Below are 16,493 nucleotides of genomic sequence, written 5' to 3' on the forward strand. Positions count from 1 at the left end.
CTACGTTTCAGGAAAGAACAAAGGCAAAACCCAAAGGAAATCAATCTTTCCTGACGGACTTTCAAGTTCTCATGACAAGAAGGGGAAATATTTTTTACGGGGGAAGAGGTCATTCTTCCCTTCCATCAGGCTGGCTCTGGCTGCATTTGAAGCCTCTCTTTGCATGAATCTGAAGCTTTTGCAATCTCCCAAGGACACTGCTAAGTCAATAGGACGGCTGGAATGTGTGCTAGGGCCTACCATGTGGTTTGCCCTAGATGAAAGACGCGTTGCGCTGGATTCTTCCAGGTCGGCAGCTCCCACCTGCCTAGTGGCCAGCCAACGCTCTGCTCTTCCCTCGCTTCTCTGGCGGCCCCAGAGAGGGACTGCCTCACACTGAGGCCCGGCCTGCCGCCTCCTCACTGTCCAGCAGCTGCCTCAGTGTTCCTCTCTCTATTTGCCTGCTGTCACCAGCTCTCTCCTTTATACCCCTGCCTCAGTCTGCCATGTCCTCTCACTCTTGGCTGCCCACCTAGATATATTCACCTGCTCTGCTGCCTGGCCTGACTCCAGAGCTTGGGGCTCAGTTTCCTCTCCAAGCAGAAAGCAGATGCATGCTCCACCTTGTACCGGGCTCCTGGGACAGGGGGTGTGTGTGTTTCTCAGAGTTGAGCTGCTCAGGCCTTGCGTTGGTTTCCTAGGGTTGCCAAAGGACTACAGAACTGGGTGGTTGAAACAACAGAATTCTCTCAGTTTGAGAGACCACAAGTCTGACATCAAGCTGTCAGCAGGGTGGTGTTCTCTCTGAAGGCTCTAGGGAGGAACCTCCCTCACCTCTTCCTAGCTTCTGGTAGTTGCAGGCGATCCTCGGTGTCCCTTGGCTTCTAAACGCATCACTCCAATCTCTGCCTCAGTCATCACATGGCAGTCTGTTCCATGTGTGTCCCTGTGTTCTCTGTCTTCACAGGATGGCATTCCCCTGTGTCTCTGTCCAAACTTCCCTCTTCTCTTAAGGACATTAGTGCCTGGAGTAGGGCCAACCCTAATTGAATATGACATTATCTTGATTGCCTCTGCCAAGACCCTATTTCCAAATAAGGTCACATTCTGAGATTGTGGGTAGACATGGATTTTGAAGGGACACTACTAATCTGGTATAAACTTCTAGGAGCACAGTTTTTCCTGTGGGGGGACTCTTCTTTCCAAAGCACAGAGGCATGCCCACCCTGCTGGGTTCAGACCCACTTGGCCCCATGGGCCCCACTGCTCCTTCCCACACTTGGGGCCATGGATGAGCCTTGCGCCATGGTCCTGGGCCCTTCCTCTCTGTCAGGGGCTCATTCTCCCTCTGCAGCCAGTCTTCACTGGTCCTGTCCACTCTCTTAGGGTTATCTCAGATAACCCTGCGCATGAATGAACCCCAACTATGGGAAGGCTTTAAAGGGATCCCTGGCTCCTTGCCAATAGGAGGATGGAGTGTCACCCAACACCACAAAGCTGCGTCCTCACATCCCCACGGTGCCCCAGCGAGCCCCAAGCTATATTGCCCTTCCAGAGGAATCTCCGTGCTGGGCCGCTTGCCCCACTCACTCTTTCTTTGTTGCTAGAAGAGGAGCTTTAACTCGCCAGAGAGAGGCAGCAGCCCACGGTGGATGCAGAACAGGGCCTGGTGGAAGAGCACTGAGCCCGGCAGGCCCTCCAGACCCAGCCAGTGACTCCTCCCTCTTCCTTGCTGCCATTCAGATCAACAGCCGCTAACAGCGTGGGGCATGGGTTCTCCGCTTATCACCCACAGGCTAGCTCTACACATCCCAAGGTCATTCACAGGGATGTGAGCACACGCGGGAAGCCCTACTCGTGAGATGGTTCGTCCAGCATGTTTGGTGGGAAATGACGTGAAAGAAGACCCCACCAGCCCCCTCAGGAGGTTATCCTCGTCTTCTTCCACGCTGAGGTAGGTGAGCGTGGTCAGAAGGCAGACAGTAAAGGAACCAGAGAGTGAGGCTCACTGAACTTCACAGGCCAAGTGGGGCTTCCCCCCACGACCCAGAACTTTAAAAAAAAAAAATGCGAGAATTATTAACATTATTCAGAGTCTGGCTGAAACAGAAAAATGGCAAGCCCCCTGTGGAGAAAGTCATATTGGACACAGTAATGCTTTACATATGGGACACGTTAACAGAATACAAATAATGCTTGATAGAGCTTCTCTTACCTCAATTCCTTCTTTGTTTAAGGCATATTCATCAAAATTCAAAATGGCTATCTTAATCGTTCTCGGAGGGGGCAGCACTGTCAGACCAATATTAATGGCATTGCTCCTCTTGGGGTCCAGGACGATGACCTCCTGCCTTTTTCCATCTGCAGCAGTTTTCTTGGTATTAAAATAAGGAGAATCCAAGATTAATGCATCATCTTTGGTCTTTTCTGTGTTTCATTATTTAAAAGCAAACTCACTACTTATTTAGAGATGAAAACAAATGGCCCTGATTCAGGTCAGGGAAGGACTGGCTACCGCTCAGCACAGAAGAAAGAGATCAAGGATTAGCTCTGAGAAGCCGCCAAGCATGGGTCAGCAATGGAACTTCGCGAGTCAGACACATTACAAAATAAAATTGATTTTCCTTCAATTGGGAAAAATGTGATATTTGGCAAGAAAAAAAAACAAACCTGTTTTTTTCCATAGAAGCAGTGGAAACAAAACTAAAACCTCTCAGAACTCCCTTCCTGCAGGCTGCGAGGTGTCGGAATGTGCCTTGGTTGGCCCTAGCGCACATGGTCTGAGCCCAGAGATGGAGACCATCAGTATACACTCTGAGAAGACAGGAGTGATGAGGAGAATCCACCATTGTTGGCCAGTCAGCTCCTCGGCATCCCCGGCTGCATCGTCTCAAGGCTCCTCTCACCATTTCAACATCCTCTGTCCCTAACAACAGAGCACCTGTCACACTTAGACACCTGGGCAGCTGCCCACTGGGTAGGTGAAGAGGGGCCTTCCGAGGAAGGGAAACCAAAGGGAACCTGCTCAAGACCAGTGAGGGATGAATGGGCACAGGGGACAAAGAGGGGGACAGGTGTCCTCACAGAGCCCTTGTGTGTATGGCTTCCCTGCTGACCTGGGTGCTCCTTGGGAGGCAGGCCCTGGGCTAGCACGTGACCAGAGCCTAACACGTCTGTGAGGGGGTAAAGCCAACCAGCGCCAGGGCCGAGATGACAAGGCCCTCCACTCTCCCCTTCAGCTCTCCAAAAGTTAATGGTGGGAAAAAGTGGAAGAGATGCAGCTCAGCAAGCACCCTGTTCGTGCTCAGGTTTCTCTTGAGACAAAACAGAGCTGGGAGGATGACTGTGTTCACATATGTAGCAAGCCCAGGATGACAATGATGAATAAGGCACAATGGATCTCCTGAAGGAAAAGACCTGTTCAGCACGACGGTGGGTGTGCTCCCCATGGGAAAGGGCTCAGCAGCGGGGTAACTACCTCACCTGGGGGGTGCAGGGGGTCAGGGTCCGGAGGAGCTGACACTGGAGCTGGGCCCTACACAATGTCTAGGATGGAGCCTGGAACCGGGGAGTGAAGGAGAGAAGAGGCTTTGTCTAGCTTGCTGGGAATGGCCAGGGACGACGCTGGAGGTTTGGGGGCCACCGGCAGGGAGCAGCTGCTCCAGTTCCGCGGCACGCAGGCGGCTGTCGGTCGGTCTGCTGTGCGGAGGCCCTCCGGACTGGCCGGGCCTGCGAGCAGCTGGGCCCTCTAGAGAAGCTGGCTTGCTGTAACCCCGGAGGCCGGAAGCTGGCAGGGAAAAACGGGCTGTGGTTCCTTACGTCCTCCTAAGCCCGTCCAAACTCAATTGCTAAAATTCTATTTTAAATCCTTAAATATGCATTTGGGAATAAATTAAAATTTCCTCACGAAGAAAAGAACTGAAAGCATCCCAGCTGTTCTGGGGCCTGGTGGCCAGGAGGAACAATTCTTGTGGGTGTGATCAGTTTGGAAGGCCCAGGGACATGTGTAGAAGCATCCCTACTCTGCAGGGCAAACGGATCTTCTACGTACTTAGTCAAGGAAGCTTACTGGGAGCCCCTGAAATTCAGCTTTCAAATCTAAGGTATTTTTTTGTGTGTGGAAAGCGAAGAAGAAATGAGCAAAGGTTTGGCAAAAGGCTGGGTAGAGGCAACGAAGAGGGATGCCAGGACATGAGGCCTGGAGACCCTACGGTAGACATCCCATGAGCACAAGGAATGGTGCCACTCGAGGAGGGTAGCAGACAAGGCAGGAGAGGCAATACCCACAGCCAGGCTCCAGGACAGGAGGCATTTCCTGGAAGACAGGGATTCCCTGGGAATCATTAGCCCTTAGCTCCTCATCTATATAGCCCCTCTCACTCCAAGAGCCTGGAAAGATGCCTGGGCAGACTCAGCCCAACCAGCCTTTGTGCAAATGAGAAAAAGATGCCCCCTCTGGAGAGACACAGCCCCATGGCAAACAGCTTGAGAGAGAAGCACCCTCAGAATTCAGTCCCCCCCACCCCCGCCCCGGTCAGCATTCACTTACAGCAAACAACCTGCAGACACCTATGGGATGGCTCTGAGCCTGACACTTCCTTGTCCGCATTCCCAGCAGAACTCAATTTACACCAGTGGACACGCCCACACACTCCCCTATGAGTCAGGGAGCAGCAAGCCACTGAGTATCCTGAAATGACAGGGAGAGCAGTCCCCGAAGATGACTCCATGCGTTTTCAGAGCACTTCAACCCACTTGGTGAAGGAAAGAGGAAGAATTAAATATCTGAAACTGAACTTTTCAATCTCTGGATTTTATCCAAGAGGTGTTTTAAATGCTGTTCTTCATAATTAAAACAGACTCCACTGGATGCTGCTGAGCACGCAAGTGCCCCAGGGTCTGTTCTGCCCGAGACAAAGGAGGGGTCATGTGGGGATGTCCGACTCTCTCCTTCCCTCCCACAATAACCTAGAGAAGCACCTTCAAGGGTGAGCCAAAGTTCTCTGTGCCCGGGAGCACATGTCCATGTCTCAGGATCAGCAGTCATCAAGTATGATCCATTTCAATTGTCTTTCTGTGGTCAAAGCCCCAGAGTAGCAAGTGTGACCTTCATGATGTCCTTCACATGGCCCTATGACAGAGTACCTATTTGCAGGGCCCTGCGTCTTAGAGCAGATTGGTTCCAGAGAGCAGACCCCAATCCAGGAAGCTGACAACTAGGTGAATCTGGGGCTGCAGGGAATGGTCACGGCTCTCCCCTAAGCCTTAGCAGCTAGCAATAACCACTTAAATTGATGACCTCCTCTATGCTTCCCAGAAATCCTCTAACCCTTGTGGCCTTGGGTGCTGTCTGTTTGAAGCTTCTTCCTGGAAGGGCTCACTGCTGCCTTCCCGGAAGCTAGACCTCCAGTCTTCTTGCATAGCTTGGAAAAACGGAGTTGAATTGTTTTAGGGACCTCCTTCCTGACCCTTCTGAGAGGTCTCTGCTCGCCTTGACAGAATCCCTTTCCATGGAGGGTAACCTCTTTTCTTACCAGTTTGGCCATCTACACTGCCCCCCCCCCCCCCTTGTAATCTTCTTGGCTGAATCAGAAACAAAAACAAACAAAAGCCCTACATGGCATCCAAGGCTGAAACATTTCCCTAGAGACAGTATTTCTGGAAAGGCAACTATTGGCATGCTGGAGGATCCCTGATAGCTGGGGTTTCAAAGGTGGTGCTCTCCTAGATGCTAAGCATTGCTGCCTGGTTCTGCTCAAGAGTTCGGGTTAACCAGGCTTTCTGGAAGCAAAACTGAGCCTGGCTTCTTCCCAGGGTACCCCAACCCATTAAAGAAGTTTCCCCTTTCCCCTGAAAACTTTGGGACATATTTGGAGAAGTGGCATGTTCAGATACAGCTCCACAGTGGTTTCCCCACCCTGCCTCCTTACCACTCTGTTGCTGGGGCAACTATCTTACCCCAGAGTCTGCTGTTCCTGTTTTCACTTTCCACCAAGCCCTAGTCTAGCATGCTGTGCCCAGAGCCTGGGCCCACAGGAGCCTCCTTCCAGCAATCCTTTCCTCCCTGAGAGCTCCTGAGACTAGCTGAGGTGGAGGACAGAGCTTTGGCTGATGACCTTTTATCAAAAAGCAGTAGAAACAAAATGGAATCCAAGGATCACATGGACAGAATCGGGAGCCCTGAAAGGGAGCTTCAGCTGGGATCTGACCATTCGTGGCTGTGTGACTTTGGCAAGTCACTGGCCCTCTCTGTGCCTCAGTTTCCTCTCTGGCACATATCTCACAAGGTTTGCTGGGAGAATAAATGAGACAATGGATGTAAAGCAGTGAGACTAATGCCTGGCTCACAGCAGGCAGTACAGAGGTATTTGCCAGAACAATCAGAATAATATTACTGGGATTAATACATGTAAAGTCCTCACGACAATGCCTGGAACATACTGCTTTCTAAAAATGAGTTCTTACTTATTTCACCAAGAGTGATTCCTTTTTATTGTTTTTACTCCATTGACATTTAAAAAATGTGTGGTCTATCGATGTATATTTTTCATGCCTAACGCATTTACCACGTTTACTGATCAAATGCACCTATACAAACAGGAATGTCAGGTCAGATCAGTGTCTCCACCCTGGAGAGTGGTAGTTCCAGAGGCCAGTGTAGAGACCCGATACTCAATGTAGCCCACAGAGCTGCTTGCCAGGCACATGGCACATTGCATGGGGCTTTGTGAATGACTGAAAATAGCTCATGAGTGTTCATTAGAGTCTAGACCTCCAGGCATATAGAATCCCAGAAAATGAGTACACTTTCAGGGGTACTAATGATCTTCCAAAAAAGAATGTAGAGAACATCTTGGTTTCTGTTTTTAATGAAGAGTGTCATGGTGATTTCCACATGCCGAATTCCCTTCCGAAGCTAACAGACTGGTCTCCAGGACTAACGCAAAGGGATATTCTGGAGAAAGTACAGGAGATTCTCCTTTTCCATGGCTGCCTCCATGACTGATGGGTAAATATTAAGTCACTAGCACTAGCTGGGAGAAATTCAACATCATGTATCTGAGGAGGAAACAGTCCTGATCAATCTACTGAGACTTTCTGAAGGAAAACCAGAAAATGTAGGTTTTTTACACCAGTGCTTTACAATGGTGGGTACACAGAGAATCTTCAGTGGTACTTCTAAATGTCAGTGACACCTGGGTTCTATCCTCTGAGATTCTGATCTCCTTGGTCTGGAGAAGGGCACACGGGTCATAAACGTTAAATAATCTCTTATGCAATTAGGGTCACTGATTTAGATTTTCTGTAAGTCTAAAGGCTTTTGAAGCAGGACTGGAGTAGAAAAGTGTTCTTTCAAGAGGAATGCAATTTAAAAATAGGAAACGAAAGGCAGGGATAAGAGATTATTTCTTAAAATAGAAAAAGAGTAACAGGGTCCTCCTGTCCATTCTAAGATGTAACGAGGACCGGTTCTACCATTTTTATGAATGAGGTAGGATAAAGTCCCAACAGCTATAGACAATACAGGGAGTTTTTTTTATCAATGTTACGAGACTGACATGCCCAACAAATGCCAAGCTCACATCCCAGCACAGGGAGCTAAGCTGTCAGCTACAGAGAAACAGTCTTTCCACACTCAGGGGTAAAGCAGCATGGGAGGCTCTGGGGTTGGGTGCAGCTGACTCCTGAAGACACGGACACAGGTCCTGCCACAGCTGACACCACGAAACCACATCATGGGTGTGGCTCTTGGAAATAAAACAGAAAACCTGGCTCTTCCTCTCCACACAGTCCTGGGGCTTCTGTCTGTGGCACACCACGGTAGGGAGGACCAAGGTCCAGAGTAGGGCTCCAGTGAAGGCAGAAAACTCCTCATGAGGGGTGAGTATGAAATGAGAAGTGCCGGGGGGTGGGGAGAGGGGACAGGTGTGGAGGCATGCAATCTGGGCAGGTAAACAGGGCTTGGTTTCCAGTCTCCTGATGCCGCCATGAAGAGTCACTCCTTTGAATTCTTAAAGATTGATTTTACTAGAAACAAAGGATGCAACCTTCAAAGAGTGGATATTCAGTGTATAGAACTTGTTACCCAGATGGTGCTGTGACTGAACGTAGAAACTGTGCTCAGGATGTGATTTGTTAGATGAACAGCCCTAAGCTGGAGAACACTCCCATGAAATGCACGACCTCTCAAAACACTTCTCAGCATCGCTGTCGCAGCCCCTGGGTCTGGCTCAGCAAAGCACGGGCTTTACGACGATAAATCATCCCTCCTCACTCCCCGCTAACTGCCAGAAGAGTGACGCCAGAGGATATTTTCAAAACTGCCTGTTGAGAAAGTGACAATGACAATGAGGCCACGATACAGATGTCATAAAGATGTGACAACTGTGGAATTTTCCTAAGTCCTATAACAAGGGAGACCGATACACATGGGCGAGCATTAAGGCAACAACATCACCAACAATGTCTAAATAAAGACTGAAAATCCCGTAGTTAGGCATGGAGTCTCTGAGGAACTTGCCAGAATAGGCTAGCCTTATCATGAAGCTTAGGAAAAAAAGTATTAATTTCCCCGTTCTTCTGCAGTAGTCTTCTATAGCTGAGGCCAGCTGCAAAACAGCTACATTTCACATGGCAATGGAGTGTGTCTAGTACCCTAACCAGGAGACCCCTGAGGGAGCAAGGGATTGTGCTCTTCAGGCATACACCTGGGCCAACCTGGGTACACCAGATGTATGGTCAGCCCACTTAAGTCCCAATGCTGGCTTTTGAACTTCCAGAGAGAATTCAGTTTTCTGAGGGCAATGTTAAATAAAATAACATTTCTGTACGTCCTGAACTAGAATACTGGGTAGGAAAACTTGACTCTCTTCTCAGGGGAGAATAAAACGGAGTAGGGTAGGGGGTGGGGGAGTCAACATGGAGAGTGGTGGTGGAGGGGATCAATGCCCTCCTCATTGGTGCCTCATTTTTCACTTTAAATCAATGGTGTACAACTTTGGTTGAGTCCCTGGGGAGCCTTTAAAAATAACCCAGGCTGAGGCTCACCCCAGACCAAATAAATCCTCATTCTCTGAATTTTCTTAACAAGTCACTGCTAATTGTTTCTGATATACTTTGAAATGCCAGGGTAAATAAAGTTGAAAAAATTTCTCCAAACCCATTTTGGAGCTCCCTCTCCATAATAAACCTAACAAGCCCAAGGGAGTAAGACAGGATTGAGTCCCCAAAGGGGAAACCAAGTCTCTTCCTTCCTTCTGTTTCCTCTTCCACTTCACACCTGTCTGAGTCTGTCTGTAACTTAAGATCTAAAAACTGCCTTTTGGGAGCAGGAGGGGCTTTGCTGCTCTTGATTAGGCACACAGGTTGAAGACCACTTCCTGGGGACTCCTCAGGATGATGCCAGGTCCACAGGGGTATTTCCCCTTATCTCCAGGGGCTTTCTGCCCTGACATCTTCCTCTGGGGTCACTTCTATGATTTCCTCTGTGATGTGCCACACCTCAGACCAGCAGTAGAAACACAACATGATGAAATTTAGCACAGGATTTCTGCCTTTCTCCACAAAACATAATTAAAGTCATCTTACTAAAAAGCTATGTATATTTCCTGCTGAGAGAGAAAAATAGCTCCAGTTCCAAAAACTATTTGGAAAGGAAATACAAAAGCATATTTTTCTGTACTTATTTCCACTAAGTGGTCACCCAGCCTTGGATCTGGAACATGAATCTTTATTTTGGGGGTGACCTGGTCATAAGAATGTTCCGGAACTCTGGTCTGCTATAAGTTTTCTGACAAAACCCAAAACCAGTTCCCTCTGCTCTGTGCTGGCTTGTGAAGTCTATTCCATTTTATTTGTGTTGCTCACTATTGTGTTTAATGAAAAACTTCTCATAAGCCAGAATTCGGAAGTGGCTGTTTACAGCTGTGTTTTATGAAAATCACAGTCAAGGATTAGAAACAGAAGTAAAATTGGTTATATCTGCATTGCTAATGTACACTTAAGGGATTCAACTCTCCAATGTGATGTATTTTAATGTGCATTTTCACCTTTTGTAACATTTGTGAATTAGTTCCTGCTCACATTTCTTATCCGCCCCCCCGGCCCCGCCCAAAGAACAAAGGTATGGGTTTCTGGGTCCCACTGAAGAACATACTTGAATCCATTTGGTAAATTTTTCAATATACTATTACTTTTCTCTTATGCTCTCACCTTATAAAAACTAGGCAAACATTTGTCCTTTAGCCAGGCAATGAAGTATTTTATGAGGTCACCACCTACTTCAAGCAAGAATGGAACTTCGGGCTACTGAGAGGGCACTGACCAGACTCTTGTCACCAACCAGAGTAGGGCCACGAGAAGGAGGGAGGCAAGTGGACTGCCCGTTTTGGGTTCTCTCAGTGAAGCTTTTAATTTTGCTATTTCCTTTGTAAAAATGAAGTCAGAAGTAACTTCACTGCCAAACCAATACTCCCTTTTCTTCCTCCCACCCAAGTCAAGGGCCAGCAACCTACAGGTGCTGAGCAACCAGGGGAAGCCCAGAGGGCGCACCAGCCAGATGAGCCCACGTGGGAGGTGGTGGCTGAGGGAGACCAGCCAACTAGATCCGTGGGTTGGAGAGTGGTGTGAGGGAGGGCAGGCCCTGGGTAACCCTGGGCCACCTGAGACTGCTCTTTTAACCAGCCAGGCCTGTCTTCTCCCAAATGCCGGGCTGCACTGGAAGAACTGAAGGGGGCGTGTGGGTGGCTCAGCACCACATGTCACCAGTCCTGGCAAAGTCAGGACACAGACACACAGAGCGAGTGCCCAACCTCACTTTCCTCGATGTCATTTCCTAGAGAGGACAAAAGGGGGATCTACTTTCAGCTGAAGGACAGCACTGACAGGACATGATTTGCTGTGTTGGATCCTAGCTGTTTGGATTTATAAGCAGGAGGAAGCTTTAATTCTGACGCGGGGGGATTCCTGAGGCTGGAATAGTTTAGATTCCCATCCTTGCTGAGACTGGGCAGAAACTGAAACCAGGGTAAAGGTCAACTCAGGAAGAGCAGCCCTACTCCTGCACCCCCTCCAGGCACTGACCCTGTCACCTGGCCCCTTGTCTGAAGGACACTCTTGTCCTGAGGATGCTGCACATACTTTGTGAATCAGAATTGGTACTTGACTGGCAGGTTGGGGATCCCAACTCAGGTAGCTTTATACTCACCCAAAATGCTGATAAATGGAACAACACATGGAGCTAAAACTAATTTCTTGCAGGTAAGTCTTGCAGACTCTAAATTACCATGTGCTTACAGCCGAGGTCCCAATTACCACTACCATCAACTATAATCAATCAAGGTAAGAGTAAATAGACCCATGGATAAAGTCCAGGTGTTTGATAAATTTGCAAGATGACTTTCCTACAGTTAATGTCAGCGTCTATGATTGGGCTATGCTAATGTTCCCTGGTGAATCGTTCTGTCTTTTCCTCTGGGTTATTTGGTTCTTTGAAAGCTACTTTCCCTAACGGTGTTTGTAGGCTGCCGTCCATGTTAGCCAATCAAGGGTCCTGTACTCATGCAGCTTACCTCTAGCATAGGGCACAGACTAATCTCTAAAAGGTCAGATTTTTATACCGTCTGCCTTTTTTTTCCCCACCACATAGCCAAAGCAGCACGAAGGGATTTTTAAATACAACAGATCTCTCAGCCCTACTCAACAGCGGAAAGGAACTCTGCAAACCAAGAAGCATTCGGGATGCTAGCCGTACCTTGGAGACGGACAGTTCCTTAGATTTAGACTCAAACAGGTGCTCCAGCCTGGAAGTGTCCACCTTGATGGGTTCCAGTTTTGACCACAGGAATTCTCTGCAGCGCCGGTTGTTCTTACATGGCCACTCGAACGGCCGCACTTCATTCCAGAAGAGACGGATGGTCTTCTTTTTCTTGGTGAATGCCGGCTGACCCCGCGGGACCTGGGGCCACCCTAAGCCCTGAGGAGCGTTGACTACTGGAGGAGGAGCCAATAAATTACCGGGGACCGGAGGGGGAGGTACGCTGTCCAGCAGGGGCGGTGGGGGCGGGGGCGGCAAACCCAGAAAGGTGGGCGGGGGTGGGGGCGGTGGCCCCGGAGCCTCCCTGGGACCCAGGTCCACGTCCAGGACGTCCACATCATCCTCCTCCCCCAGGTCGGTGAAATCCATGTCTTGGATTCTGAGCTCCCTCGGGTTGGCCATGAGCTGGTCCCAGATGTAGTCAGATTCCGTCTTCGGCTGTGCGGATGCTTTCTCTGGGACCTTGTCATTAGGCTCGGCGTCAGGGGAGACGGACCCTCTCCCTAGGTCCCCGCTGTTGAATTTCTCAGCGAAGGCTTTCACGCTGCCCCGATTGTCCAGACAGCCAACGTCCACCCTCCTGACGCTGTCATCCTGGGCCACAGAGTTGGCCTGCAGGGTGGATATCCTGCTAGCCAGGCTGGCCACCGCCTCCGCACCTGGCTCAGTCCTCCCGTTCTCGCCCTCCCCCTTCTCCTCGTCATCCGTGGGCTTTCTGTTATGGGCATACAGCATGTCCAGCATGAACCGTTTGTTGGTGAGGATGTCGCCACACTGTTCATTTACACCGGCATCCTGAACACCCGCCGACCACAGACCTGAAAGCATACAGGAGAGGAAAAAAACAAAGTGAACAAGTGGCAGGTGCCTCAATCTCATGAGAAAGCAGTTAGGTAATAACGGAGGCCTTACACACAGAGTGACTTCAGAGAAGACACTGAAATAAAGCAATTTAAGAGGCAGGTGGTCACAGCTGACAGGATACTCTTGACCAGGAAGAAACGTTGCATCAAAGTCTCAATGACTTGTTCCAGGACCCAAGACTCTTGTAGGTAGGATACCACTCTTGGCTCCCACCCTGGCTCATGGGACTGTTTTCCTCACTCTTCCTGCCCACCCATGACAGTGGGTCAGGACCCACCGAGCCACAGATAACTAAGGGGCTTCTGTCCTAACTCGACACGGGGAGGCAAGGAAGATGCTCCCTCGCCCACCATAGGACAGGTGTCGGAAAGGCTGCGGAGTTACGTCTGTTTTCCCCCCCACACTCTGCATCTGCATCAGTGCAGCTCAAATACCTGGGGAAACACACAAACCAAGTCACTGGTCATACCTTAAGTCCATGGGCACCAGTCTTCAGGAAACCCTTAATGCTGCCTGGCAGCCTCATCCACGACCTCTCCTGGGGGACTTTTCCCACTTCCCCTCTCTCCTCTAACCTCCCCACCATCTCATCTGCACACCAGCATAGCCTTGCTTCCTAGCTCAACAGCTTAACAGAAGAAGTCAGAGGAGATCTTCCAGGGTCTCATCCAGTCTTCCCCCGCCCCCGCCCCCCGCACCTGAACCCCAACCATGGCCTCCCTCCTGTGACTACCGATAAACCATCCCCTTCAACAGGGTCAACCACTCCACATGTGCATCTGGAAGCCATTCCTGCGGTTCTCTGTCCTGCATTTCCCATGCTCCTCCCACTAGACCTTCCTGCTGGCATATAAACATGGTATAATTTCACCCATCTTAAAAAAAAGAAAAAGAAAAAAACTCCACTCCACTTAGCCCTCAGCTATAATCCAACTTTTCTCCTTTCCTTTAAAGTAAAGCTGCTTATCAGAGTTGTTTGTCTCACTGCTCCAGTTTTTCTTATTCTCTCTCTTGAACCCAGTCTAATGAAGTTTTTGCTCTCACCACCTTTCAAAGCTGCTCCTTCCCAGGTGGCAGAAGACTTTGGTGCTACACTAGACCCAGCAGCTCACTCCCTCCTTTACTTATATCCTTCGGGTGACTTCTCGGACACTGTACTCACCTGGTCTGCTGCCTTTTCTCTGGCTGCTCTCTCTCAATCTCCCATGCCTGTTCCTCCTTATCTTTGCCTTTTAAATGTCCTTGGACCTCTTGTGTCCTTGTACACTTCCCGTCTCATCCAGTCTTCCGGCTTTAGCTACCACCTCTGCCCTCATCCCCACCCCCTCTCCAAATCTGCTTCTCCTGCAGCCCTTTCCTATCTCAGACATGGCAACTTTCATCCATCCTGCTGTCAATTCCAAAAATCTCAGTCAACGGACTCCTCCTGTTCTTTCACGGGCACATCTAACACAGCAGGGTGTCCGGTTAGCTAAATCTTCAAGTCACATCCAGAATCCACCCACTTTTCTCATCACCTGCCCTGCCATGGTCCTGGTCTGAGCCAGCATGGTTTCTTGCCTGCAACACTGCAGGGGTGTCCCTTAGCTGGTCCCAACTTCCATGCACGTCCCTCGAGAATCAGTTCTTAACAGCAATGCCATGTGTTAAAATGTCTGATCAGATCTTTCTGCTCAAAGGCTTCTAATGCTGCCACATTTCACCAAGTAAAAAACCAGTGACCTTTCAATGTTCCCAAGCCTTGCATGAACCCACCTTAATTTTCTTGATGAACTGGACCTCTTTAGCTACAGTAGCTGCTTGACCTTCCTAGACCTCATCAGGCATGGTCTGGCCTCAGGGCCTTTGCCCATCCCAGGACAAACAGCACCCATTTAACCACACAATCTACTTCTCAACCTCCTTTTAGGTCTTTGCTCAAACAGTATCTTCCCAGTGAAGTCCTCCCCAACCACCTTACTTAAAATTGTGCAGCACACCCTCCCTCTCCCCAGCGCCATTTATCGCCCTTTCTGGCATTCGTCACCAGAGCACTTATTACTGCATTTTCCTTATTTATTTTATTGCTGCCTTTGTCCTACCACTGGAACAATTACAATTGTTAAAACGTCCTCTTCATTGGAATGTAAACTCTGTAAGAGCAGGATTTGGGGTTTCGTTGTTGCTGTTGTTTACTGTTGTACTCCCAGCATCTAGGATGAATCAATGAATCAGTGAATGGTCAGGAATGTTATTCCTCTGAGTTTGTTTCCTAAGGGCCAGCAGGGCTGTTTGGCAGGCATTCAGGATGTGAGTTCCATCACATACCCAAGGCCTCTGTGGATACTTGTGTTGGGGGATGGCAGGGACCTAGGCCACAGACATGCGCATCAGTAGCTTTTGTTCCACCAAAGGAGAATGGCCCAATCAAACATGCTGGGAGGGACACTGGTCTCTCCCACATGGCCCTGCCTTGATCTTAGAGGAGGCATTACTGGGGAGCACAAAGGTCCCCTGGTGCTGTGTTTCCTCTGTAGCTTTGTCCTCTGCTCAGCAGTGACCTAACCTCACCAAAGGACCAATACCCGAACAAGGAGCTCTTGAACCCTCTTGCAGGTTTCAAAGAATACACTTAGGAGACAACCACCATCAAAGAGGGAGGAGACAGCATTTGAGGACATGATGGGAAAATCTGGGTATCTGGAGTCCCTACAACTGGCCGGACAGTCCTGTAAACAGGAAGACTGCTTTGAGGTCAGGAGACTGCAACACATAAAGTGGAGAAGGAAAAAGAAAAGGACACAATCAGGTAATATTTTAAATGCTGGTTTTTGGGGCACCTGGGTGGCTCAGTCATTAAGTATCTGTCTTCGGCTCAGGTCATGATCCCAGGGTCCTGGGATCAAGCCCCACATCGGGCTCCCTGCTTGGCGGGAAGCCTGCTTCTCCCTCTCCCACTTCCCCTGCTTGTGTTCCCTCTTTCACTGTCTGTGTCAAATAAATAAATAAAATCGTAAAAAAAAAAAAAAAAAAATGCTGGTTTTCTCCCTTACTCTTTTTATTCACTTAGGTCTTCTTGGATCATTACGTAGTGTTGCTTCTTTATCTCTAGTAATTTCCTTTGCTCTGAAGTCTACTTTATCCGATATTAATATAGCCTCTCCTGCTTTTCTTTGATTAATGGTAGCATGGTATATCTTTTCCCAACTTTTAACTTTCCATCTACCTATACCCTTATGTTTAAAAGGATTCTTGTATACATGGCATATAGTTGGGTTATATTTTTATCCACTCTGCAAATCTCCGTCTTTTAATTTAAAGTGATTATTGGGGCACCTGGCTGGCTCAGTTGGTAGAGTATGTGACTCTCAATCTTGAGGTTGTGGATCTGAGCCCCATGTTAGGTATAGAAACTACTTTAAAAAAAAAAATAAAGTATTACGTTAGGGCTTCAGTCTGCCTCTATTTTTTGTTCATTCCTTTTGTTTTAGTTCCTGTTTCTCCTTTTTGGGTCACAGGTGGGTTACCTGAATATTTTTAGAATTTCAATTCGATTTTTACTGTTTTTGAGTACACTGCTTCATATAATTTTCTTAGCAGTTGCTCTAGGAATTACGATATAAACACTAACTTCTCTGTGTGCTGGTATTGATGTTCTACTACTTTGAAGCAAAGAACCCTTAATTCCATTTAGATCATTTTACCCTCCCTACTTTAAAAACAGTATTGTCTTAAGTATTTCCTCTACATACTTGAGCACAACACATCACATTCTAATTCTTGCTTCCACCATCACATATGATTTAAGAAACTTATGAGGCAAAAGACAGTCTTTTTTATTTACTATTTTTACCCA

The 16,493-nt window shown here is 48.6% G+C and overlaps 1 protein-coding gene across 7 annotated transcripts in view; it reads right to left on the reverse strand.

Moving 5' to 3' along the window:
* FHOD3 (formin homology 2 domain containing 3) overlaps positions 1-16,493 on the reverse strand; it is a 456,179-nt gene that overhangs the window by 45,134 nt on the left and 394,552 nt on the right. For all 7 annotated transcript variants that reach the window (XM_032421241.1, XM_032421245.1, XM_032421239.1 and 4 more), the window contains 2 exons: positions 11,732-12,612; positions 2,195-2,353 (listed from right to left, as the gene is read on the reverse strand). In XM_032421241.1, coding sequence (XP_032277132.1) covers positions 2,195-2,353; positions 11,732-12,612 — 1,040 coding nt within the window. The remainder of the gene's footprint in view (positions 1-2,194; positions 2,354-11,731; positions 12,613-16,493) is intronic.

This window comes from Phoca vitulina, unplaced genomic scaffold (assembly GCF_004348235.1).
Source record: "Phoca vitulina isolate PV1807 unplaced genomic scaffold, GSC_HSeal_1.0 scaffold24, whole genome shotgun sequence".
Lineage (NCBI taxonomy): Eukaryota > Metazoa > Chordata > Mammalia > Carnivora > Phocidae > Phoca > Phoca vitulina.